The sequence below is a fragment of the Vigna unguiculata genome, chromosome 7 (assembly GCF_004118075.2).
Source record: "Vigna unguiculata cultivar IT97K-499-35 chromosome 7, ASM411807v1, whole genome shotgun sequence".
NCBI classification, from domain to species: Eukaryota; Viridiplantae; Streptophyta; class Magnoliopsida; order Fabales; family Fabaceae; genus Vigna; species Vigna unguiculata.
The window spans coordinates 31,195,698-31,223,636 of record NC_040285.1 but is presented as its reverse complement, the minus strand read 5'-3'; the positions used below and the strand labels follow the sequence as shown (position 1 = coordinate 31,223,636).

General features: G+C 32.5%; 2 protein-coding genes and 1 pseudogene across 2 annotated transcripts; 1 reads left to right on the top strand and 2 right to left on the bottom strand.

Annotated features, from left to right (window-relative positions):
* Positions 1-1,858: 1,858 nt before the first annotated feature.
* LOC114189819 (OTU domain-containing protein At3g57810-like) lies at positions 1,859-4,290 on the bottom strand. Its single transcript, XM_028078520.1, has 5 exons — positions 3,694-4,290; positions 3,027-3,148; positions 2,894-2,934; positions 2,709-2,807; positions 1,859-2,282 (listed from the first exon to the last, which is right to left on the bottom strand). Exons 1-5 carry the CDS (start codon positions 4,148-4,150, stop codon positions 2,129-2,131), a joined length of 873 nt encoding a protein of 290 aa, XP_027934321.1. The 5' UTR covers positions 4,151-4,290; the 3' UTR covers positions 1,859-2,128.
* Positions 4,291-11,478: 7,188 nt separating this feature from the next.
* On the bottom strand, positions 11,479-20,822 carry LOC114189520 (conserved oligomeric Golgi complex subunit 1). Its single transcript, XM_028078108.1, has 7 exons — positions 19,999-20,822; positions 18,350-19,837; positions 17,453-17,647; positions 13,542-13,822; positions 12,885-13,064; positions 12,478-12,652; positions 11,479-12,205 (listed from the first exon to the last, which is right to left on the bottom strand). The coding sequence occupies exons 1-7, from the start codon at positions 20,683-20,685 to the stop codon at positions 12,032-12,034; spliced, it is 3,180 nt and encodes a 1,059-aa protein (XP_027933909.1). The 5' UTR covers positions 20,686-20,822; the 3' UTR covers positions 11,479-12,031.
* Positions 20,823-22,478: 1,656 nt separating this feature from the next.
* On the top strand, positions 22,479-26,974 carry LOC114192649 (annotated as a pseudogene).
* The last annotated feature ends 965 nt before the right edge of the window (positions 26,975-27,939 follow it).

The window sequence follows — 27,939 nt, the reverse complement described above, 5'->3', positions numbered from 1 at the left end:
ACAGACTATAATATTTTTTTTATATTAACTACAAAATTTTACATGAGATAAAAAAAATGGAATAAAATAACAAGTATATCTCTCAATTTAATAAAAAATTAAATAACAATAGCTTAATTAAGAAATATAAAATTTTTGAATCCTTAAAAATAGAAACTTAATTAGAAAAATACTCAAATTTGTTACAGATTTTAAGCTTGATTTTATGTCTTATAAGAACATAAATTAGAGATGCTTCTGGGAATTGAAACCTTTTTGGGTCTTTATTCTTTTGGTGTCCCTTTGTCTTCACTACAATCATTTTTCCCCAACTGGAGGATGTTTTTGGGTTCTGTTCTCACACATGTGCATCAATTATATTACTACTAGCAATAGGAATAACATTTTCTATATTAATGTGATATAACATCAATCTAAAAACTTAAATTTAAAAATTGGATTCACTGAGATTTAAAAATTAGATTCACTCAAATTTAAAAATTAGATTCACTCATTTAATTGTTTTTTTTTTATAAGCTACCATATAATATTATCAATGCATATGAATAGGCCCAAAATGTATCATTACAATACCATCACCCTGACAGAACACAAATAAATATTAAACATTGATAATACTCTTACCAATTTTAACAGTAAAAATAATAATAATAATAGTTTCCTCCTATAAAAAACAATAAATTGATAAGTTACATTTTAACAATTTATTGTCCAAGAAAATGTAATTCCCGTTTAGCTTCTACATTACTGGCTATAAGTATGATTTTTTGTTCTATAATTCCACTTAATATCATTGGTCTCACATGTGCCTCATGATTTCCATTGTTGTATTTGCATTTTGTGTACCAATTTTTCCATTTTTTTTCCAAGGAAAATAGACCTATTGCATTTCATTAAAGATAATATTAGTGGTGAAAGACTAATTTTAAAAATCTACACAACACAATGGATCAAAGTAAGTTAAAATAATTGTAGTTTAAATTGAATTAGGTCATATTTTATCAATCTATTTAACTTGTTGACCTAATAATTTATTGATCCATTCTATAAAATCACACACACACATATACATACATATAAATATATATATATATATATATATATATATATATATACACATTAAAATATAAGTTTATATTATAATTTATATATCAATTCATTAATTATGCATCTTTTATAAGTAGGAATTTCGTTAAAAGTCCCTATAAAGTTTGGTTGGGTTAGGTTCACTCAACTATATTTGTTATAGTTGTTTAATTATTTTTGTATTAAGAAATAATTTAGTTTCATTTTGAGTTTCATGATTCATAGCAATTTAATATTAATTTTGATTTGTTAAATTTCAAATCATGAGTTGAAGTTTATGAAAAGGATTAAAGAATTTCTTTTATTATTCCATTATAAAGCTTAAATATTGAAATAAGTCATAATTTACGAGATAAAGAAAATTGTCATCTATATACACTTATCTTTCAATTAGAAAAAAATTAAAAAATGTTGTCATATATATATATATATATATATATATATATATATATATATATATATATATATATATATTCTGACATTCAAATATAAATAGGTTACTAATAAAAAATGTTGTCTATTTGAATACAAAGAGTTACCGAATAAACAATCAAAAAACATAACTAAGAAATTTAATTCAATTTTGTTTTGATACAAAAGAAAACCTTGAAAGTCTGGACAATTTTAAAATATTCGTAAAAAAGAAATGAGAATGTTATGATAATTCCTAATAACTCCACTGTATTAAAATGATTACAAAACCATTCCTTTCTTTTTTCTGCGTTAAATATACAGTCTAATAAAAGTATACCATAAAATGTGTACTTGCAAATGCTAATCACAATCCCAAATTATTACTGCAGCAATTTATTATTGTCTTCTTCTATATTGAATTCTTGATATCTGATGTAAACCAAAAAAAGAACTACAAAAATTCTACCAGTATGGTTCGCTTGAATTTAATAAAGTTTCTGCTGCCGAACTAAAACTGCTAAAAGTAACTAAATTTAAAGAAACTAAAACGAACCCAAAAAACTCTGAATGTACTGCACGACCAAGTCGAGATATGTCTTTATTTTAAGGCAGGTGGCAGCTTGGTCTGTCACGCAGACTCTAATATGTCATAGTGACCATATCCATGAAATAGCACATTTATGGAATTCTCCTCTTTATCATTCCTATACTCTTCACCATATTTTGCTATGTTTACCAAATCCACCGAGCCTGTGTCTCTCATGAAAACAGATATTGGTGTCCTGAAAAAGTATGCAGCTGTGTTAGATAAAGAACAACAACCTCCAAACAAGTCATACCTTTTAAACTTATATTACACCATTCACCACCTTGCTAATATGTAAATTGTTGAAAAGATTAATCAACTTTTGTTGTGATAATTTTAGTGTGTAAATTGTGAATGATAATTGGATTTTGTCTACTCAACATTATATACACTAAGCCAATTAATAGACGCTGTGATGACAACCATTCCAGTGAGCAAAAAGTAGCAATTGATATATATATATATATATATATATATATATATATATATATATATATATATATGGATGGACAAGTATCTTATGCCTCTCAATTCTCATTTCATTAAATGAAAGTAGCAACTAAAAGCAGTACAAATTTCAATTCTCCTTTTTCAGTAGAACAATTTCAATTCTAGAACTTACTTCAAAACATGAGAAGCCATCAACAGCTCTGGTTCTCCACCCCACACATAAGGCTGTTGAATCCTCTTCACATATGTATCGAAATCCCCTTCTATAAACCTACACATACATCAAACATAACAGATAACCAAGCCAAGAAAAACACAATCCAAAAGAATCATACATCTTCAAATTACAAAACTTACCATTCTGTTTCCTCCCGCCTTCTCAGCAACTCATCTACTACCTAAAGTGGGACACAAAGATGGTTAAGAAACTAATGAAAATGAAATGAACAAAAACTTGTTTTCTTTTTTCTCTAAGCTCAGGAAATCATACCTTAGCTCTCAATTCATCAGCCAGTTCCCTTTGACGATTCTCATCAGGTGCTTTTTCCCCATTTCTTAAGCAAGCCCCATGAGCTATTGCTCTAAACAGACAACGACCATCAGCAGGTACCCCTGCACCATTCAGCGAGGTGAGATAACTCAAAAATGAATTTAAACTCACACAATTTCTTTATCTCTATGCTAAGCAGAATATCACCAACAACACAAAAATTGCTCCAAAAGAATGTAACTCAACAGTACCAACTTAAAAAACCTCAGTATTGAGTTTCTTATGATAACTCCCACAAACATAAAATGCTTCATCCTGTTCAATCGTCTACCGACAGACCATCAATGATAAAAACAATGTTTAATCCATAAAGCAAAAAGGCTTATGCTATCAAAACAAAATTAGCGATCAAACTTGAAACCAAACAAAATAGACCAATTCCTGCTCATTGAAAACAAAAGTTCCACCAATTTCATTTCTCATAAAGTAGTTAAAAAGTGTCTCTCCACCCAAAGCAAAAGCAAAAGCATCTTTCGCTTTACATAAGTCACATCCAGCCCAATGCTATCCATAAACCCAAAAATATGAACTATATTTCATTTCATCCGATCAAACAATGTAAACATTTTAAATTAATAAAACAATAAAAAAAAGAAGAAGAACAAACCAGTGACTCTGTAATCAGCAGAAACCTCGACTTTCAGTTCCTTATCGAGAACTCCGCAACTCTCGTCCACAGCGTCGGCGTCGGAATCGGTAACGGCGTCCACGCAACCCGGCGGCGCGAGGCAAGCACAGACTCCGAAGAGGAGCCACGCGGAATCGGGACGATGGAGCCACCGCGCCGGCCGCGTGTCCCATGCAACATTCCACGATCCCTCTCCCTTGAGGTCATGCACGGCCACCACGCCGCGGCGGAAGCCGTCACCGCTGCGGGGCATTATAGCGTGCCATATGGAGCCAGCGCCGCCAGCCGAACCGAAGAGTTTGCAGGCGCTGGAATGGTGGCGGCGAGGCGGCGAGGCGGAGAGGGAGACGGAAGCGTGCGCTAGGCGAGGCGGCGCGGCATGGACGAGGGAGAAGAGCCAGGGCTTTGGACGAGTGGCGCAGAGAACTCCAAGCATGGGTGAAGGCTATCGTGCGCTGTGTTTGTTGTTATCCTACGCACCACCCGCACACGTAGTTTCCATGTGTGACGGCATGGGGTTGTTTTTGGAAGACAACTACAACGACTCACACCACACCACTATTGGAATCATCAAATTTAAACAACACTCTCTTCAATCTTTCTTTCCCTTCGCTTTTCGTACAATCTCGCACGCACGCGTGGCTCTCACTCTCACCCTTCCTTCCCTTCCAACAATTTTCTTTTTTTCTTTTTTTCTTTTCTTAATTCTTCTCATTTACCATCAGAATATTCCTCTCCTTTGCACCAAATTCCCTAGGTTACCTTCAAATCTCATTCATAAATTTTAATTCAAAAATAATAACTATGTTTTATCAAGTATTTTTTTTATGCAAAAATATGATTGCTACAGTAAACTTTTCAAAATGAATAAATAAATTATTCCTGAATGAAACTGATAGATAATATATAATATGATATAATTACAATTTTAACTCCTTAAAAACTGTTCCAAATTAATGATTTTTTTTAAAATTCCATTTAATTATTTCTTTATTTCTTTTCCTAATAAATTTCCTAACCGTTGATGAATAAATATCTATATACTTATATTTCTATTTGTGTTGTGAATAATATGTACTGATGTATACTTCAAAATAGAAAGTACTCATATGCTAACATTTACTCCTATGCTAACATTTCCGGTGCAATTAGTTATTGTGATGATGATTGAAGATCATTCTTTTTTCCATTTTCTTTTATCTCTTTTATTATTAATTTTTTTCTAATATTGTTAATATATAATTAATTACTATAAATAATGTATTTAAATTTTTAAATATTTTTACTTATTAAGTATTGTTAATATAATTAATTTTTTAACAAACATCGTCAAAACTCAATGTGATATTCAGAATATATATAGAAGTAATATTTATGCTGAAGTTGGTTTGAGACAGATAAATGAGGTCTCATTAAAATTTTACTGTAAATGGATCATTGAATAAATAATTATTTTGTATATAAATTCTTTCATCTAACTTATTCTTAATAAAACTTCTCCTGAATAATCAAGTGTTATATAAACACATTCTTCATTAATATATGTTCGAAGTGTGTGGCTATATCTTGGGGCTTAAATGCATGCCTTAAGGATTTTATAAAACTAACATTACTTTTTCAATATTTCATTTTCTTTATTTGTAAAGTTGAGTTTTCTTTTATGGTAAAACTTTTCTGCTGTAATGATGTTTGTATTGTAACTTGATTTGGTAAGTAAATTAAAATCCAATTGTCATGAATTGTATGCACTATATAGAATTTGACTTTATAACTTTTTTTAATAAAATTAATCATTGATAAAAACTGATGAATAATAATTTCATAGTTATAATGTCACAATTTTAAATAAGTAAAAAGTTCCAAATTGAATGAATATATTGCTTTTTAATTAAGTGTCAATTTATTCTCAAACTACCTTTGAGTAAATATAGAAATTGGTACTAAAAAGATGGATGTGATGACACATAGGTTTCTCATTAAAATTTTAAAGTAAATGGGCTGTGTAAGTTTTTTTTTTTTTCATCAATTACACTCTTAACAAAATTACCTTAATAACAAAGTGTCATGCATATATACAGAATAATTTTTTTTTTTCAATTTTTTAGAGCTTCGAGTTCTCTTATTTAACAAAAGTTGTTCATTGTAATAAGACTCAAAGTTTGAAATAAGGATGTGTGAGAGTATTGTAGGTAAGTATTATGTGTTTAATTAATCTCAAAGATATAAGATTGGATGACATTAATTAACTTAATGGTTGCATATGGTAGCGTGATAATAGCCTAGTGGTGAGGGTATCAGTAACATAAAAAAATTGTGAAACTATTTTGCACATGTTCCATGTTCCGTAGTAGAAGTATTTGATTTTGTATTTTTTTTATATTTCTGAAAATTGAATTTTCCATTACTTGCTTGAATGTTTTGGATTTAAATTTAATTTTATATTACACAATTACCCAAGTATTACAAATGGTGACAAATCACGAGATATCATAAATTAGAGCAAAGTGAAAGAGAAAAATCCAAAGGTTAATGAAAAGGAGGAAAAGGAAAAGATAAAAAAAGTTGAAAATTTTGATTCTGATAGAAAATTTAATAAAGAAGTTAATTTTTTTATGATGATTTAGTGCATGCTCATCATTCTTATATGATATTAAGTAATGTCCTAACAAATCACGTTTAAAAATTTAGCAAAATTTATATTTTCTTTTGATATTATTAATCATAATAGACTTAGCATTATCTTTTATTCTTTTAGTTTAGACTTTTTACTTTTTTATATTTTTTATCGGTAAAGTATATATATATATATATATATATATATATATATATTTATTAAGTACTTTGAGATATTTCAACCTCTATAAAAATAAATATGCATAAAGTTTTGTATTATAAAGTCCATATAATTCATTGTTTGGACTTGTACATATAAGATTAAAATATTTTTATCTAAAACCATTCGATCTAGGTTTTATACATTTAAGTACTCATTCTAAACACAGGGTAGTAAGCATTTATTTATAAGATATCATCTAAGTCTACTTCTTTAACTTATATGACTACTTTTGCATTATGCATTCGCACACTGATGTGTACCTAATACATTAAGATTGGTTATAGAAGTAGTTTGCTTTTCGATTTGGGAAGACTCCTACTGCACTTTGATTGTAACTTAACCTTCTTTTTATATGGTGGAGGATTTAGATTGGTATATCTTTTTCCCTATCAATATTGTTGGTTGTGTATGGATTGAATGAAATATTCATAGATTTTGTAATTATATTCTGGTATTGTAAATGAGACATCACAAAATTTATTTGCTTCTATATTTTTGGAGTGAAAAGCAATATATGCATGTTCATATGGTACGCATGTTAGGAAAATAAGTTAGTGATAAAGAATATAGATACTTAAAACTAAACTCTAACATTGATAAAAGTTTGCACATGTGAAATGCTTGAATCTACATGTACAAATATGAGTATTAAGGTATAACTTTTGCCATCACTCTAGTCAAGTCATGCTTCATACATTTCATCTCCTAAATTGTGTAACATATGAAAGTATATTTTTGAAATCAACTATCTTATCTTTGGGAACTACATATTAACTTCTAATTGATTTTCACTAATTTAAATCATGACTAAATTGTGCAAAGAAACTTCTTTATTTCCTTCACCAACCATCTTCAACAAATTCATAAATTTGTGGATCATATGTATAAAGTTTAAATATTGCACCATGATCTGAATTTGGATAAATGAAGTAACAATTCATAAATAATGCCACTCATAAATAACTATAAACAACAAAATAACCCACCAATAAGTGTATACACATAAATGCATGTCTTAGTTTCATCAATACAAAAATAAATGAGTTTCACTAGAAAAAGAAAAGAAAAGAAAAGAAAGATGTATACAAAGAAATAAATATGAGTTACACTAACCATGATTATGACACTTCGTTGTATCTTATTCAAACAGTCCAAATTTTCTACTGAGTTTTTTTTTGTGTTGTCCTGTACTGAACATTAAAAACACATTACTTTGGTATTTTAAAGATAATTTTAATATATTTAAAAAATTTTAAAATTAATGATCATTGGTGTATTTTGGAAGTACACAGTAGAGTAGATGAACAACAGAAAAAAAAAACCAATAAAGAATTCAAAGTCCTCGTTCAAATCTCTTCTTTTATAATAATGATATCTTTCATGTAAAAATAATATTATTCTTCCATAATGATTATCTTTTTGTCTCATGATCGTCTAAACAAAAAAATAATCACATTTATAATTTAAAATAGTTAAAAAATAACAAATTTTAACTAAATCAAATTAAAAATCATGTATTACCACATAAAAAGATAAAATCATGAAGAAGGTGGTGTCCCATGATCCATCATTTAACTTATATAATACTAACCATCAAGAAACAACCATGGAAACAAAATTATTACTCAAAGATTCATTTATAAGAAAAAATCAATCAATAATGTGAACACACTCATTCTTTATGCCCAATTTGGATATTTACTTAATTAGTTATTCTCTCTATCATTTAAAGCAGCGTGTTTATTGAAAAAATTAGGTTACTCACTGATTTTTTATGCCAATTTAAATATTTACTTATTAAGTTACTCTCTCATTTGAAGTAATGTGTTTATTGAAGAAACGAGGTTATTCCAATAAATTTTTTTAAAAGTGGTATACTTAATATGTGACAACACTTAATAGTATAATTGGAGAAGTATGTACTAACATGGTTAAAACATAATACTTTAGTTGTGTTTAAATATCGTTTTTATATATTTCTTTTGAATGTTTATGTTGCAATAATTCTGTATTGATTCACACGTTCAATTAGTTAAAAACATGAAATTGAAAGAGAATTTTTTTTAGAGTATTATAGTTTTGTTTAAAACCAGTTATCTTGTCTCATAAATGTATTTAGAAAATAGTTAACATTATAAAAATAATGTAATATATACAAAATTATTTTAATAAATAAAAAAAATAAAAAAAAGTTTTTTTTTTCTTTCAAGAGTTTGCCAGAAAAGACGTTTGACAAAGATTTTTTTGCTTAAGGATAAAAAAAAAACTTTAAAAAGATAACCGAGTCAAACGCCACTTAAAAAGATTGATTTTTGAAACAGTTATTATAAAAATTAACCAATTTGTAACTAAATGACTTTACATAAACTTTTCACACTGTTGGTATTGTATTTAAATTAAATTTTTAAATTAGTAGAACTCACATTCTTAATTATGTGTCTCAAAGTTTAAAAAAAAAAAGTTACCATAATTAATCATCGTAACTTGTTTTGTGTAAAGAAGACTTACTTTCTTCATTGGGATAATCATAACGATGAGCAAGAGAATTCAAACTCGTTTTTTTTTATTATTTTTTCTTGAAATTAGTTTATTAGATCTATATTATATATATGGCTGCATGTGGAAACCATTTAAATTGAATTTGTAATTGATGTTTCTTGCACGATTCTGGTCTCTAGGAATAGCTACTTCATGCCCTAGTAGAACAAGTTACATGTCAAAATCAAATGTGAGAAACAAAATTGTCTTTTACGATTATAATATGTTATTCTTAGGCAGAAAAGAGAAAGATAATGACCGGTGACTCAGAGTAATATATTGGATTAAATATATTTTGGTTATTTAATTTTGATATAAAAATTAAAATTAGTTTTTTTTTGAAATTTTGATTCAATTTAATTTTAATTTTAAAAATACATAAATTTAATCTTTTAATTAAATTTTGTTAAGTTTACTAAATGTTTTTTCATGAAATTATTTGAATTGTTTATACCATTTATCATATTTTTGTGTGTAAATAATTCAAATAATATCATGAAAAACGTTTAAAATATCAAATAAACTTATCAATATTTGATTCAAATGACTACATCTAAGTATTTCTAAGAGGAACTAATTTTAATTGTCAGGTAAAGAAACCAAAAACATATTTAATCCTAATATATTTAATAACAAATAATATATAGACTTTGAAGTATCGACATAAAAGTTCATAATAATATTTAGGGTTAAATGTGTTTTTGGTCCCTTAACTTTCAGTGAATTTTAGAATTAGTCAATTTCGAAACTTTGGACCAATTTAGTCCTTCATCTTTCAAAAGACCTGGATTTAGTCATTTTAATCAAATTTTATTAAATTTATTTGACATTTCAAGCGCATTTCATAATAGTATTTGACTTAACATTAAAGCAAAAATGTGTCAAACATTAGAAACAACTCAAATACAATTCTGAGATGCGTACGAAACATCAAATAAACTTAACAAAATTTGATTAAAAAGACTAAATTCACGCATCTCGAAAGATGAAAGATTAAATTGATTCAAAGTTTCAAAATGAACTAATTTCAAAATTCACTAAAAGTTAAAGGAGAAAAACATATTTAACCCTAATATTTAATATAAATTTATTTAAGAAAAGTAATATGATAATTATGTTTAACACCCAACTTCTTAGAATACCCGCTCATAAGATAATATGCGATGAGATTTGCAAGTAGCTTTAAATTCACATTTTGAGAATGTTCTTTTGGAAATTATATAGCTTTTTATTCTACCTTCTGGGTGGGAAAAAAAATCTACCTTTTCAATTTGAGAATCCAAGTTGAAACGTATATCTCTTAAAAAAGAAATTTGCTACTTTTTCACTGATAAAATTTTGACCAAACAAATGGCATGGTATTAGTGCTTTTAGAATTTTGTAACTTATCAACTTCATATAAAAAATCACGGTCTTCACGATTCTTGTGAAAGGTATGATATTTGTTTCCTCTATATTTTCAGCATGCTTTACTCTGTTTTTTCTTTCTTTTTGACAACTATTCACTGAAAATTTCTCTTTCATAGGCACTTTCGTTCTAATTATAATTTCTTTTATGGTTGTTCTTATCTCTGTTACTATCATCCTCCACCATACCACGTCATCTACCGATAAAAACAACAAATACAAAATATTGTAAAACTTTAAATGTTAGGGAAAGAGTGGAGAAAGAAAATCCCATCGAGAATATAAGATAGAACAAGTTTAAAGAAAAACTATTTGAATTAAATTATCTACTGCACCTGTCATTACCATTTATATTTTTTACAGTTCCGTTGAATTTGTTAACACAACCATAAATAGAAAAAAAAAATTAGAAGCACACCAACCATAAATAGAAACAGGAAACAAAATTTCATTGGATGTTTTTGGAATGAATAGAAACATAACTACATGAAACTAGTAGAGTGAACCTATCAAACTCTTACAAAAATTTAAATAAAGGAAGAAAAACTTTATATTGTAAAACTCCCTGCCATTTAGCTATTTTTTATATAATACAAAAACAAATTTATGTGACGTACAAGTTAAAAGATAGTTATATTATGAAAAGTTTGTCTAATAATGTATCATAACATTCCAGAAATAGTTCTCAAAATTAGTTTTGAATAATAAGTCTTTTGTAAGAGAATAAGAAAAAGGCACCGCCAAAAAGTGGACTGCAATTAGAATCCAAATCTAAAATTGAAAAACTCCATCCATAAATAAAAAGGGAAGTGCTGGATTCTCAGAAAATAGAAAAAGAATCGTTCACGTTCGCATGTGATAAGTGTCTATTAAGTTGCTATTTCTATTTCGTTTTACTCAACAACTATAAAAGTTCAATTATATTGGTTGATTCTGAGCTGTGTTTCGCGTTAGATACACTTACCAAAATGAATAATACAAAATAAATAAACTCCTGCTTATTTATATGAATTCAATTCATTGAATATGCGTCTTGAAATACAGTGTTACATTAAAATAAATCTAACAAGATAATTTGATTGAATTTATGCAACTATAGACATACACCAAAAATGTAGAACCACGAAATACAGTAGCCATGAATTATAGCAGCTCTCAACTCTGACAATAGCAAGACCCCATTCCAATTTCCTTGGGCTAAATGACACGCGAACTAGAATCTGCCATCTACTCTAATTTTGCCTGTCAAGTTTCCTCATGCTTACAATTTGGGTATTTATATTCACAAGCGTTTCCAAGACAAAATGATATAAAATGAAGTTAACCGCGGCAATCAACATTAAGATCTTCATCCCATAGTTTATTGATCCATTTCCTCCAGAGATGTTTAGGATGTTTGGAGATGGAGCTTCCAAAAATGATTTTAGAGTTGCTCTGATAGAGTGGTGCCGCGTATAAAAGGTGGAGGGCTGGGAAGGTTTCAAGATATATCATATATCACACTTTAGGGTGCATTTGAATCATTGGGTTGGGGCATCATGAATCTGATCTGGGAGCAGTAAAAGATGAAAGAAGACCAGCTGCATGAGCAGGTAAAATATCTCCAAAAGAGGACATGGCAGCTGCAGATCTATCCTTAAAAATGCCAACTTGTCCATCAGTTAGTATGGATCCCAGTTTAAAAGTACTCTCGCCGAACCTGCTTCCAACCTAGAAAAATAAAATAAACTGGATTGTAATTTCGTGTTTAACAGTTATCTACAGTGAATAAAAATAACTCGTTTTAAAGATGCATTAGTGTGGCTGCATAAATGGATGGAGTTCACTGCAGTAGGAGTGTCATAGATGTGTATGAATGTGATATGCAAATGAATGTAGTTATGGAGTATCAACATCTCATAATATCTTAATTAAAGGATAAATGTACAAAATTAAACTGCAACTAAGGCAAGAAATAGCACCGATATTTGAAAAGGGCTTACCTGCATAAAAGACTTCAGTAATGGTGCTGCCACCCCCAGACTTGAACTGTCATCCAAGTTTATCTTCTGAGAAAGTTCTCCATTTGTAATTGAATTCCATGAGCTCCTTGAAGAGATTTCATTTGACGAAGGAGTAAATGTCTTCTTTGTCCCTCTAGAGGACAATGCTGGTGCACTGAATTTACCAAGATGTAGGTTTGTAAATACGAGCATTAATCACTTGCTTCGTAATGTACATCAGTAGGTTTGATAGCAAAAAACTACCCACAAAAGTAGTCGGTGAATAACCATTACATTTCAAGCTAATTTAAATTAAATAAATAAAATGATGATATTGGAGACCAGTTCGTAACTATGCCTTGTGAAATGACAGACAAAACAGAAATGAAATACAAGATCAGACTAACCTGATGGGGAGGTATTTAAACCGGGGAACTGTAGAACACCTCAGAATATTAGATTCTGAATTAGTAGGCAGTTTCTGAACAGTATCTGTGTACATGCGGTTAAGTTGCACAAAGAAACCAAAGAGGACAGCATGTCGTAGGTATGATTGTCTCTCATTCTCCCAGAGATATGGTTCATACCTTTAAGATAAAGAAAGAAGATTTCAGATGACATTGCAGAAATAAATATAAGTTCTTCAAATCATTACACACTACCAATTTAACCCCGTGCAAGAACTGCATGCTACGAATTTTCCCTAACCATGGGTTTACAGCAAAGAAAAGAAAGAAAAAATGTTTCAACTTTCAGATTGAGACAATGGACCATGCATATGCTATGGATGGATCTACTACTCCCAGATTCCACACTGTTGCTTGAAATGAATTACGACCTCTTTGAAATCCCAGATTTCTTTTAGTAATATTTCACTCGCACCATTTGGAAATTTTTGTGCTCTATCATTCTATTTTCTAATTATAAACTTATCTAATTTTGCAACTTCCTTGCATATGCAATCGTTATATAAGCCATCTTATTCATGGATTGCACATCTCATGTCCCTTCAACATACCAAAACAAAGAAAGGAAAAACTTTATCGGGAGCATAAGATACTAACGTAAGCCAGTCTATGGGATCCAGCTTCTGAGAAAGACGAGTTAACAATTGATCTAAACGTTCTTTAATGACAGAGATAGCAGAACTCTGGTCTTGTTTCCTTCTGACAGGTAGCTTTGCTTTTGTCTGACTAGATGGTACTCCAACCGCATTTAAATCACCACCAGAGAGAATGTCAGTAGCAAATTTGACATCTAACAAAACCTGCAAAACTCCTTTTTCTGAAACTTGGTGAACACCACTCTCTTCAGTGGAGAGGAATTCCTCAAAGATTCCAATTACCTGTATAATAAGATACAAACATTGTAGATGTCCATGCCGTCAAGAAAATAGCAGAACATCATTGGAACAGTAACGCATGATAACTAGATAACCTAGAAAATTAAAAGCAAACGTTAAACAATTGACTAGACAAAACTATTAAAATGGAACTGGAATTCAGTCTTAATCTGTGGAGTAAAAATCTCAAAATAAATTTTACACTTTAATTAAGCTGGATTATAGAAAGAGAGCACACTTTGCACAATAACTTGATAACTCACTGCCTAGAAAATTAAATGCAAACATTAAACAATAGAGTGAAAAAAAATTATTAAAATGGAACTGGAATTCAGTCTCAATCTGTTGCTTAGGGATCTCAAAATAAAATAGGGTTCCTTTAGTACTTTAATTAAGCGGGATTACAGAAAGAAAGAGTCACCAATGGCACTTTCATATGAGCAATATTTGCTAGGTACTTGTGTTCACGGTAAAATATAAACAACAAGGCACTATAAGCAATGTTGTAAAACTTAACACGAGTGATCACTAGATTTGGAAACTGGTCATATGGCCAGTCTGGGAACCTCTATGGATAGGTTATGCACTCAACTTGATACGGACAGTATGACTTGGCTGGCTTAGACTTGAGCTCACATCTAACTGGCCGAGTCGTATGCATTTAAAATGATTTTAAAAAGAAATAGACGGAACATGCTCAGTTTGCAGAAAGAGAGCTGCTGAAGCTTGAAGAAGGTTATTGCAGTACACATATAGAAGTAGAGAAAAGGAAACAGAATGAAACTGTGTAAAGAAGGGAACGATGGTTCCTTAATTCATTCACCCAGAAAAATAATCCAATGAATTTGAGGAATAAATTGGAGCACGGTGCTCCTTCACCCAAAAAAATTAGATGGTTGAGCTTTGTGAAAGGAAGAAAATATTGAATTCAAGAAATGAACGAGAACTCAGAGTGCTGCTTCACCCAAAAGGTACGAGACATGGTTTTTGTTTGAAAAACGGAGGAAAATTGATTAGACCTGTAGTAAGCTTATTGGGCAGGGTTAAGACGTTGACGGGAACTGTGCACAGTGCAAGGTTTGGGTAAATGGAAATATTGATGGAATCAGTTTTACAATATGAATGTGAACACTGGCATTTTGAATCAAACACTCACAACCTTGGGCTAGTAAAGCATACTTTAACTACTGTGCTACAAATCATTTTAAATATAATATTAACAATTTAATATTTCCATACAATACTAGTTCCTGCAGTTATCATTGACACACTACTTCAACCACTAACCAGTACCCTGACTAAATAAATGATCAGCCTCATTTAGATAATGTTGAAAGGATTAGTGACAAAACAGGTCACAGATGATGGTACCGTAACTAAATCAATGATCGGTCTTATTTAGATAATGTTGAAAGAATTAGTGACAAAACAGGTCATTGATGATGGTAGTGCCAAGGTACCATGTCAGAAAGAAAAAAATGGTAAGAGGAGGTGACCTCTGTCGGAATGAAAAAATGCTCAAAGGACACGGTGGCTACTATAAAGCAAAAATGTTCTCAGACACAATTGCTGCTAGGAAGCAAAATGCTCAAAGAGCACGACAACTGGCAGAGAGGAAAAATGGTTATAAAACTGCAAGGCGATGCCAACTGTGGCGGTTATCGGCCGAAAAATGCTCAACTAAAGAAAAGGAAAAAAAAAAGACCCTAATCCGGAAAATGTTGGCAGTGGAAAGTAAGCAGGAAAAAAAGTTGGTAACATTAATGTCAGCTGGAAAAAGCTCGACGGAAAAAGAAACTTGCCAGAAAAGTTGACTGCAAACAGCACTTGCTGGAAAAATATTGGCAATGAACAATACTGGCTGGAAATACGTAGATGGTAAACAACACTCACCAAAAAGACAACAGCAATACATAGTAACACTGGCCGGAAAAAATCTTGCCCAAAAGTCATCAGCTGTGAATAGTAATGTTGGCCAGAAATGGTTTGTTGAAAAGTTGTCAGCGATGAATGGCGATGCCAAGAAAAAAAGAAGAAACCTAAAAACACAAGGTTTGTAAATAATTTATTCCTATGGGTACTGAGCCGAAAGGAAAAGCATGGATTCCGTTCCGTTGTCAGGCTCTTGATACCAAAGCGGAGAGGAAATGACAAAACAAGATGGTACCACTCTAGCACCATATTCAGAACAGAGATATGGAGATGGAATATAATTTGCTGTGTACACACATAAATATTCTCATTTAAAATAAAGAAGAAATAAAATAATAAGGAACAAATTCATATCTAATGATGAAAATATTTGGTGAAATATTTCCATCAAATCATATCATATTTCGGCATTTAATGTAAAAAAACCATATATCTAACCGAGATAACACTGGCTACAGGTATGATCTAGTATGATCCATTTGCAGAGATTTTAACCAAACAATTTTTTAGAGACAAGCCTTACCTCATCCGTTTCAACAGTAGATTTTCACTCTTTTCCTAGAAAGAGTGGAAATCTTTATGGCCAACCTTTATCGTTATTATTAATTAATGTTTGTCTAAGTGATATGCATGTATTTGTTTCTGGACTGAGTGATGATACGCTGACATCATTATAAACTGTATTTTTTAACTTAAAAATTTAATATACATTATTATATTATTAAAAGGGGTTATAAACTGGATGTATATTTTTAAAAAGGTGTCAAAATATTATTTTCCGTAAATGAACTCCATAAGTTCTATTGTGTCCTTCTCGTTAATTCTTTTTTATTCTTTTAGTTACTCTTTCATGAATTTTGAAATGATAGGTAACTGCTCTAAGGCTTCTGACAAGGGCATATTGTTGATGTGAGTTGTTTGAAAATATCCATATAACGAGTGTATTGTTTTTCAACACACACACAAAGGCATCTGCTCTAATGCCTCAGGCAAAGGCAAATTGACGTGAGTTGTTTGAAAATATCCATAAAATGAGTGTATTGACTTTCAACACACTCTACACACAAAGATATCTCGTAAATGAGACTTGAAGCACTACAATTTTTTTAATTTAATCAGAGTTTTATAATTAATGTTATTAAAACACCGAAAATGCATGCAAGTATATGTATAATATATATCGATAAATGAAGAAATAATTACTTGTCAATAATAGAGTTACCCAGGAGCCTTTAGTTCTCTACAAATAAGATTGAATTCAAACGTGCCACCACACTCTGCAGCTCCAATACTCATGCAGGCTGGCTATGTACCAGGCCTTTGACTATTCTAGATAAAAGGTTGCACTGAGATAGATCTAAGAAAGACTACACTGCTTACCCCATTTTACGTAAGCTGACACAGAAATTGGAACGCAGCCACAGTTAATACAACTAATTTAAACTTCAGTTTATTATTAACATGGTATTGAAATACTGCAGAGAGATTCCTTAATGAATTCTTAGTTCACTTCTTATTGTCTAATGTCTTCTGTTCTATGCTATTTTGAAAATACATCCATACCATCCTTATTCTTTTATTTTCAATGAAATTTCATTTTCTATAAATAACAAAGAGGAAAGACAGTCAACAAATTAGTGAGAAAGTCACGATGGTGAAAATTAAGATCAAGCAGACTAAAACATCCACAAGAAAACCTACCTTTTCCAGTAGCCTTGATGCAAGTTTATGCAAAATCTTCTTGTCAAGTACATGACCTCCAACTCTATGAACTTCATCACAAGCTCTAAAGAGAAATGAGATGATGTACAGAGAAGGCATAGATGGAAGAGAAATTTTCATCTCCGATTGGTTCTCATCAGATTGATCTTGCTTGATAACGATGTCCTCCCATCCCTGTCCAAATAAGCAAAAATAAAAAACTCCAAGATGAAAAGCTATAACTTGGCCAACATATCGCCAACACAAGGTCCTACTAAGAAAAAACAACATTAGAACAAGAAAATGTGAGTTTGATGACACCCATTATCCTTTCAAGAAGGTAAACAGACGTTAATCTGATTTTATATTTAAGGGCCACAACTTTTCATTAGGTATATCACCAATACCCACAAGATTCGTTAATACAACAGTTGCAAAGTAAAAGATCATAATGATGTGTTTTGATAGACAATTTATCATGTCAGACTAGAATCACGTGATATGCTAAGCTACAAATGCTGAAGAACGAATCAAGGTTTTGCCCAATGTCAATTTGTTAAGTGGTTTTCCCTTCTGGTGATGTACATACAAATAGAATGAAGAGCTTAAACTTGCTGACTTCCTGTATTCTCTGTTTTCATTTTACTCTATATTCGTAAAGAACTTCTTATCCTCCTTGTCATGTTTTACTTCATTTTTTCACACCTAACAACTTTAACAACAGGGGTCTCCAAAAGGAATAAATAAGTATTATAGTTCGACATAAAGGTTCATAAAAAACTATACATTCGCAAATGAAATATTGGCAAATCATGATCTTATGAAAAAGGAAAACAAGATTAAACCATCACATACAAACAAAGAAAACACGTCAAGGGAGAGGTGAATATCACTTACCCTCCAGGGTGTACTCAAAGATAAAGCATCATCTTGTTTAAGATCCCGAGATAAAGTGGCAGAAAGTTCATCTGAGAGCCATAATATCCACAAGTTGTAAGCTCTAATGATAAGGTCTCCTATTGTCTTATTCAATTCTTCCAATTCAGGGCTTGCACCTTCTCTCACGCCAAGCAAAGCAGCTATGGAAGATGAATTTTGTCTTTTAGAGCCAAGGCTTGCTGGTTTTCCTGGACTATCACAGATAGTAGAATCAGATCCAAATCGAGATTGTTTCACCAAAGAAGGTAATTTTGCAACTGCAGATGCATTTCCACCAGCCCAATATCTGGGAGAACCAAGTATCAGGGGCATATGTTTAGAATGATTTTGGAATGCAAACAATATTCGTCCAATGAAAAGAGACTTTTCAACAGTAACAGCACTTGGCGATTCACTATTTTGTCCTGGGGCATATAAACTATCCAGCTCTTTTTTCAGTGTCATCAATACTGAAGATACACATTCATAACATTTACTTTGCAGGTATGGTGCCAGATCCTTCAGTCTTTGAGATGCCTTTGGAGATTCTATGAAACTTAAAAGATCCTCAAGGATGCTCTGACAAGAAACATCAACTGCATCCCTGATTCGACTGACTTCAGGACCAAAGTAAGCATTAAGACAAGAGTGAAATTCACTCTCTTCAGGATGAACTTTTAACCCAGAAGCAACTCCAGTTTTTCTGGCATTCGATTCTAAAAACCAAACACCACCAGCCGTAGAAGGTCTGCTGAAGTACACCTGAACATCATCCAGCTTGGTAAACAGCTCACCTACAGCAGAAATTGAGTTTACCACGTCAACAGCACCAGTTAGCTCCCTAAATCTCAAGTCAATAATTGCTTTCATCCTGCCAAGAAAAGCAGACTCAAATATCTCATCCCAAAGATCTGAATCATCTTCCAAAACAAGTTCACGAATCCTACTCCAAGGCAACTCAATCTCCGAGCCAAAAACACTCTTCAGCCATTCTAGACTCCCCTGAAGAACTTGCTTGCTCTCCATCGTCTCCCTTACTGATTTCTCAGCAGAAGCCAAATCCTGGCCAGTGCCAATGGCATCAATCAAATTTCTTCCACTTATCTTGCTCACGCACTCTCTCAACCAAGCAAAACAGGTATCAGCAATGTAACGCTTATCAAGCATCACCATGATCGATTCCAGTCTATCTCTGAATGACTTCCAGAGCCTAACTTCCTCGTCAGGATTGGGAATCCCACCAAACAACTGAGATGCCGGAGGAGATCCCAGTATGACTTTGTAAAAAAGGGGCATATCATTCAAAACCTGCAAAAACAACTCACCCACTTGACCCACAGTAACCTGAATTATACCCAACACATCACACAAGACCGTAACCACCAAGGAGGAAGCATCACCAGGACCAGCATTCCCCAAAACTTGTACTATCCACGACTTCCTTGATTCCAAAAACAATCCCAATACCTGTTTTACAAAAAAATCCGTTTAAATCGAATCCAGCAACTGTCCAAATCTTAAACTAATTAAGTCCATTACAAATCTTTCTTTCGTCGACTAATCACTCCACAGTTCACAACCACAAATCAAGGCACAAATCCATAATTCAATGCGAAGAAACTAAATACCTGCTTAGGCTCGAGCTCGTCGATGACGGCGACGGCGGCAAGCGCGTCGGAGTAAGCGGCAATGGCGAGGCCGCGATCGAGCAACCGATCGCGGCTGCGCTGGGAGATCTGCGCCCTGAAGCTCTCAACGATCTGCCACTGATGCTGAAGCATGGCGAAATTGGAGAGGAACTTCTTCTTCTGGTCATCAGAATCGACGAACAAGTGATGGTGCACGTTCTTGGCACGCACATAGCGCGACGCAGCCTCCAGAAACATTCCTTCGTCGAGGCAGCCCCAGATATTCTCGGGCGTGTCGGCGAGGTACTTTACGCGGCACGCCGCGCCGTAGGTCCAGGCTCGGGACTGGGAATGGAGCTTGGCTTGGGACTGCGATTGGGAAAGGGAGAGAGAGCGGATGCGACCGTGCACGGCGGCGATGTTGCTGGAGATGCCGTTGCAGGAGGCCTTCATGCGGACGATGGAGTCGGCGGAGTCGATCAGGTCGCGGTACCTATTGCCGACAAGTTGCCTGAGCTCCTCCTTCTTGTCCTCGATCTGCCTCCGCGTCGCCGCCTCAGTCTTCCGGATCTCAGCAATAGGCTTGGTGCGGAACAGGGACTCGGCATCGCGGCTGCCGATGTTGGAGATGCGGTGGTCGTCGCCATGAGGCGACGACGCTCCCGCGGAGGGGGACGAGACTCGCATTGCGGCGATGGGTTTGGGGGTTTAGTGGATTGGCATTGATTTCTCCGGCGGACGGAGGAGCAAGGAGAGTTGAAAATTTGCAAAACGGTCACTTGGAAACGGGAAAAAATAGAAATTCAAGGCGAGTTTCGTAAAGGATAATTTTGCCTGAGACAGAGGTGAACGACGTCGTTTATCGTTGAAGAGGAACAGTAAGTAATAGTGTTTTTGCTTGAATTGATTTTTTTAATACTAAACTTTATATTTAGAACTTACTAAAACAAATTACAGGTTCATTTTCAAGCTTATAGTTCATGATACAACTATTGAATTCATTTTTATTCATGCCATGATCTTTCTAGTTTCAAGATCATTAATAAATATTGAATTTTTATGCATATTTAATATAACTGTACTACTGTCAATATTAAAAATGATAAAATAGATTAAATAATTAAATCAATGATCAGAGAATGTATGCTTAATTATTATTAAACTAATTTGAAAGGGATAATATCGATATTTAGATTATTTTATTTTTAAAACTAACGACAAAAGTTAATGTGATTTTTTATCTTATAGAAAGTTTATTTATCTAAAATTATTTTAACTCAAAATCAACTTTACATTCGAGTTTAATTCATTATCAAAAGTTACTTAATTTTACATAATTTGTGTTTTGAATTCGAGGATGCAATTTCTTTTATTACTTCATCGCAAACAGGAAATATTCTTTTAAGGTACAATTTATAAATTTAAGTAACTTTCGGACAAATCTGTTGTGAAACTAAACAATATAGAAATCAGACACAATATTTTGAAAGAGAAGAAAAATAAAATTAAAAGACACAGAGATGAAGCGGAATTACCCAATTTTGTTTTTTTAAAATAAAATTACAGTATTTTAATTAAGATAGATGTTTTCATTAAATATAAAATTTAAAATTCTTCACAAATATTACATCCAAAAAACATCTACTACAAAATAATAGTCTCTTAAAAAAATTTCATCCAAATATAAATATTAAGATAATTATTACAAAAATCATTAAGTTTTATTACGTCCAATTTGATTATATGTTAATCTTAAATCAATTTATATGGTCTATTTATAGTTTTCTCTTCTCTCTTTGATGTCAGTAAATAAACAGACAACAATGATGAATATGTAAATGCAATCTTCGAATTTACTTCATTGCAAACTTTTTCGGATTTATATGAATAAATTTTCTTAAAATGTTTTTTACATTAACAATTTATATGGATAAAATTCGTAGGCACTTTTACAAGTAAAAAAGATTATGAAATAATATTTTCACAACTTAATTTCAACACTTAAAAATATTTGTAAAGAAACTACTCATACATACCCTTGATAGTGGCCTTTTGTTTTTAACTGAAGTCGTAGCTTTTTTAGAATCTTCAAGAGAAAAGAAAAACAAAGAACCTCTCTAATGCCTAACATACACTTCCATCTTCGCTTGGAAAAAACTTCACTAAAAATATTTTTAGATAAAAATAAATACTTTTAATAAATTAAAGCTTACAGAATTTTTAATTTGTAAAAACAATTATGCTTGAAATTTTCTATTTTGAGTATGTTCTATTAAAATTTTCATCTAATTTCTTACAATGTTTAGATATCAAACTCCTAACGTTTATAACTTTTTTTAGTTCATAAAATTGGAAAATAATTTATATTTCTTCTCAAACCTTTTTGTATGAACTCAAAAACCGGAGCGCGAGATTTAGCCGATGAGACACGGTTGAATTACCCATTCCGGTCGGACCGGGTCCAATTAAACCATTGAATCTGTGACGTAAGGAGCCAATTGAAACGGTGAGTTTCGTGTCACTTCTACCAGGAGAGAAGAAACAAGTCAACGAACTCACTCACTCACCATTCACCAGAGAGAGAGCAGAACCACTTACGCTTTCGTCGATTCCCTTTCCTTCTACCATTGGTTGTTCTTATGTGAGTATGAGCACTGCCATTCTAACTTCAGTATTATTTTTGCATTTTCACCATGCTTATGCCTTTTTTTTAGAAAAAAAAAATCGTAGGAACTTTTTCTTAAAATTATTTATATCAGCCATGTGTTGTGACCCATGATTATTGGTTTTTCTTTCCTTCTAGTAAATATTTGAATTGCCTTTTGTATAGTTTGTATTTGCTTTATATAATATGAGATGGATTGCTGTTATATTTATACCCACAGTCCGAGAATCTTTAGTATGGATTGACATCTTGGTGTCAGAACTATTTTTTTATTTTATTTAAGTTTGAACTTTTTTTTCAGAATGTGGAGGTCATGACGATGATGGTGAACCAAAGGGTTGAAGAACATGTTATAATTGAAGAAGGGCAAAGGAAAAAGATGAAGAGGAAGAAGGAAGTTTTGATTCCTCGTCCTGCATGTTCCTGGGTGTATTTTAGGTGATTTCTTTTAATTTCTTAAATATGTGATTACATTGACTGTAAACTGACAGTGCGTAGATATTAAATTACAATTGCTAGTTTTTTTAGTTGTTTACTAAGTCTTGAATTGTTGCAGTAAGGAATTTATCAAAGAGTACATTGCTTCCCATCCTGAGTCACCAGGCCTTAAAGCTGTGAGCATCCTTTTTACTTTTTGAATTTCTGGGTTTTTTGTTGTTCGTCATTTGTAGCTGAACTGAATATGGAGTTGTTAATTTTAGTATTTTTTTTTTCTTTTGGTAGGCAACAAAGGCTGCCTCAAATGCATGGAAAACAATGAGTCTTGAAGAGAAGGAAAAGTATGCTAGGCATGCACGAAAAGTGTGGGATGGCTACTTGAGTTCTGGTGCTGCTGCCCCTGAACCCAAGCCAAGGAAACAGGTAATTCTAAGCACATGGGTTGATTCGTTAATTCATTTCAATAGTTGATGAATCTTAATGTTAAAGATTAAATAATGCAGACTAAACTGGTAACAAGATGCTTCCCAGGTCGCTTATTCAATGTGTTACAGCGCCTCACACCTGAACAGAAGGAGTCAGTAAAGAGCATGGGCTTCGGGAGCCTCCTTGGACTTAGATGTCGAACTCTTCGACGCAGTTTGTGTCTTTGGTTATTGGAGAGATTTGATGCTACTAATTGCAGCTTAGAGATCAGCAGTGCGCACTTGCCATTAACTCCAAAAGATGTGGAGACAGTATTGGGATTATCAGCCAGTGGCAAAGAAGTGGTGAACTCTGGTCCAGAAGACTTGATTTCAGATTTGCGGAGCAGTTACAATGCGATAAATCATGGAATTTCAGTGAGACTTTTAGAGGACAGGTTGGCTACTGCAGAGGCTGGAGATGATTTTAAGAGGTCTTTTGTTCTCTATGTGTTGGGAACTCTTCTGTCCCCAACAGCTAGGCTGGATGTTAGTCCGTCATTCCTCCACATTTTGACAAATACGGATCTTGTACATCAGTATAACTGGAGTAAATTTGTGCTTGATAGGCTAGTTCGAGAAGTATCGCGCTTCCATAAAGGAAAGCAAAGAGCTGTTGGTGGTTGTCTCTTATTTTTGCAGGTAAAATTATTTTTTGCATCAATTTCTATTTAACTTATTAAGCAATATATATGTTTTTAAACTCTTTCTTTTCAGCTTTTCTACTATGAGAGCATAACTCTTGAAGGGTCTTCTGCCCCAGTTTCAACAACAGTTCCATATCTGTTTTCTTGGGGAGAGGAGGAGATTTCTGAGAGAGAAAAACGAGAAAAGGAACTTGGTGGCTATGGTTCTGGGGAGGTAGATAATGGCATTCAAATTATTTACTATAATGCTACACTTGTATTGGGGAAAATGTGGTATTTATTTTCCTATTTTTAGGTCAAAATAGTTTATTTAATTGTAGAAATCAGAAAAACCCTCAAGGAGATGAAAAGGACTTAAAGCAGGCTTCTGCCAACCATTTGTTTCATGAGATGTTCTCATGGTGAAAAAAGTTCAATGTTAAACAGTCTCTTGAAAGCCTTTTTCAATTGAATGCAAGTCATTGGAAAGTATGATATTTCTAATTTGATTGCATTTTCTCTGAAAATGATATTTCATCTTACAATTTTATAGTGGTGGATTTATTTCTGAAAACACCCTTTGACATCTTCTTTAAGACTTGCTTTCTATTATTTTTCAAAATATTTTCGTATGCTTCAACACTGCATTTAAATAATACACATTTTGTTGCAATGAGAGTAAATTGTGGAAAGATCTCAGCTCCCCACCACGAGTCATAAAGGATATCATGTCCTACAACCAATCAAAACTGTATTAGGAGAATGTATCATTTAAAGTGTTAAAAGTAATTCAACTGACTGGGCTGCTTTTATGTGAAACAATACACATTGGATATTTTCTTTTAAACTAGTGGATTTAGGTGTCTACTGAGGTATGCTTTTACTTTGCAGCTAGCAAGCAAGAAGAAACGTCACTATATGGTGTTCCCAGAGTGTAAAGATCATTCAGATGGGCCACCAATCATCACAGAAAACACTGGGATTGGGCATGGTCCTCTTAGAACAGTATTAAATGAGGTGATGATGCCATTGACATTCATTACTAGCTTCTTAGCGTCTTAGCATGTCCATAAAATCATGTCAAAAGGCACTGTTTTATGCCTATATCTTTTGTAGTTATGAACCCAAAATTTTTACTTTTCTTTTTGTGAAGTAAAAAAGGCCAATGCATAGTTGAGTTTCCTTCTGACCTTACAGTGAAGAAGAAACAAGATAGTAAGACAATTTAAAAGTTTGATTGAAAAATGATTGAGTGACCATGAGATGTGTTTTCTTTTATATGGGATGGCTATAGATTTTGGTGAAACGTTTTTAAGATGGTAAGAAGGTGCATTACGTGAAAGAACTTATTAACATGACCCGTACTTTGCAAAAATCAAGCCCAATGGTCTTTAGTCTCTTTGGTGAGGTTGGGTTATAAACTAGTTACTTTGGGTCTTTAGTCTCTTTGTTTTGCTGTCTAGTTAATTATTGGATCATTGGCAGGCAGTCATAACGATGATGAGGTCATAACGATGATGATAAACCAAAGGGTTGTTGAACATGTTATACAACGAACAGATTTTTTATCTTTGCATTGGAAGCTGCTTATACAAAAACTTCTTATTTTTCTTTTCTGGACTTCCTTCAAGGGCACTGTTGTAACTTAAATTCATGATAATAGCTTGCTCATGTTTCTATACTGGGTTCACATGAATATATAAGAGTGACAGGGTCTTGATATGACTTTAAAGAAAAATGGCTTTCCCATGCCGCTAATTAAGTTTGAGATATTCGTTTTGTTCTGTATTTTTCGATGGTGATTTTGGGTTGAGCTTTTCCTCAGATTTCTGTTTTTGATTATTAACTGGTCAATTTTAAAGCAGTACTCGTGTTACTAATCTTATTCAAGGGAGAAGTAATCAGTGAGAATGCATTGGGGCTTGAATTTTATAGTTTTTCATAACTGTAATAGCTACTTTAATTTATTCCTTAACGAATGCCAAAGTTATCAACGAGTTATTAGTGGAAGCTCTATTTCTATACTCTCCTAAGACGAGTGTGTGTTGGTGCACATGCATTTTTTTTATTTTGAAATCTGCAGATTGAGCTCTCAAAAACAAGTTTTTTCTACAGGAAGCCATCCTAGATTTTCCAAGGAGCAGAACTATGTTGAGTGGAGATGTAGATGTTATAGTCGAATCAGTCAAAGCCCCTTGTCGAAACAGAGAATATGGTTGCAATGAAAAACTGTGGATTGCATGACCAGTAATAACCATGAAGTAACCTGCATCTATTCTCCGTGTACCTGTCCACTTCAAGACTGTAACTATGTTGGGCCATTTGAACAGTTGGCATTGCATTTCAGCAGTAAACACTGGGATTCTGGAAGACGATTCAAATATAATTATCCATTGGCTATCTCTTTACAGATGGATGAACAATTTCTTATTCTGCAGGCAGAAGAAGATGGGGTTCTCTTTCTCCTCAACAAGGGCACAGAAACTAATGGGAATACAGTGATGATAACCTGTATTGGTCCAACCTCATCAAAAGAGAGGTTTGTTTATGAGATTGTTTCATGTAGGGGAAAAAGTTCTCTCAGATTGAAGTCTGTAGCTGAGAATTTTCCTGGTCGAATGAAGGATTTCCCCCCACTAGATTTTATTTTGATTCCTTTCAGTTTTCTTGTTTCTTCAGGAGAGCTCAATATAGATATTTGTATATGGAATTCTAATGTAGATTACTCTTGATTTATGACCTAGATTATAGATAATTATAGATAAAATCACAATATAGATATTATGTTTTTTTTCTCAATATTTGTGGTTTCTATTGTACAGGAAAAGCCATACCTACTCATCCCCTTTTTTCTCATTGTGAATCTCCTTTACACTTGTTAAAAGTTCTACATTATCGGTTTTTAATAAATTGTAAAACCTACATTCTAATTTGGTTATATTACAATTTGTATATTGCTTCTACTGGTCAAATAAATGGTAATACCTTGTAACCAAATAACAATTTAATTATTTTACATAAAAATCTTTCGTTCATTTCCTTCTAATGGCGTAAGTTGTTGCTGGATTTGGTTGACAAAATTTATTCTAATTAATAATTCTAAATGGACAAATTGTATACACAAAAGCATATAATTAATAAACGCAACTGTTAGACGTTATATGATTTTAACCAAAAGGCAAATATGGTACTGAATTCAGATATGAAACCTGGTTTTCTAATTAGGCATTCCAATTAGAACAAAAAAGTTATTGTAACCTTATAAATACAAAGATGAATTTTATTTCATGTTTTATATTCTTACTAAGACTATTACCATGGTATGATTACTCGGGATTAAGAATTCTCACTCCTTTTTGGCATGCACTAAAAGGTATTCTGTAAAATCAGAATTTGACAGAGGTGGTATATGGATTCAGATACTGTAAAATGTTTTGAGCAATGAAAATCTTCATTTGATGATGTCTTTAGGTACATTTGTCCCATGTGAAGAGGTTTCATGGTAAGCCAAACCTCAAAGATTCCACTTCCACAGAGAATGCATTGGCTTGAAACAATAACATGCATATAGCTTAAAAAAGAACCATGTCGCTACTTGATATGATGAATTTCACTTGAAATCCTAATCTAAAAGTGTGAAGACATCATCAAGTATCAACTGATGGTCCCTCTGAACAACACGGTACCCTCCATCACAAGTCTCCAAAAGTTGTAATTTGCAGCCTTTGAGATGCTGGAATATCTGTAC

Coding starts and splice junctions, on each gene's coding strand:
- LOC114189819 (XM_028078520.1), bottom strand. CDS start 4,150: ATGCTTGGAGTTCTCTGCGCCACTCGTCCAAAGCCCTGGCTCTTCTCC. Junction 2,808..2,893: donor AGGCGGGAGGAAACAGAATG/GTAAGTTTTGTA, acceptor ATGTATGTGTAG/GTTTATAGAAGGGGATTTCG. Junction 2,283..2,708: donor ATGGCTTCTCATGTTTTGAA/GTAAGTTCTAGA, acceptor ATACTTTTTCAG/GACACCAATATCTGTTTTCA.
- LOC114189520 (XM_028078108.1), bottom strand. CDS start 20,685: ATGCGAGTCTCGTCCCCCTCCGCGGGAGCGTCGTCGCCTCATGGCGAC. Junction 13,065..13,541: donor GATCCCATAGACTGGCTTAC/GTTAGTATCTTA, acceptor TTTATCTTAAAG/GTATGAACCATATCTCTGGG. Junction 12,653..12,884: donor TTTAAATACCTCCCCATCAG/GTTAGTCTGATC, acceptor TGGTAAATTCAG/TGCACCAGCATTGTCCTCTA.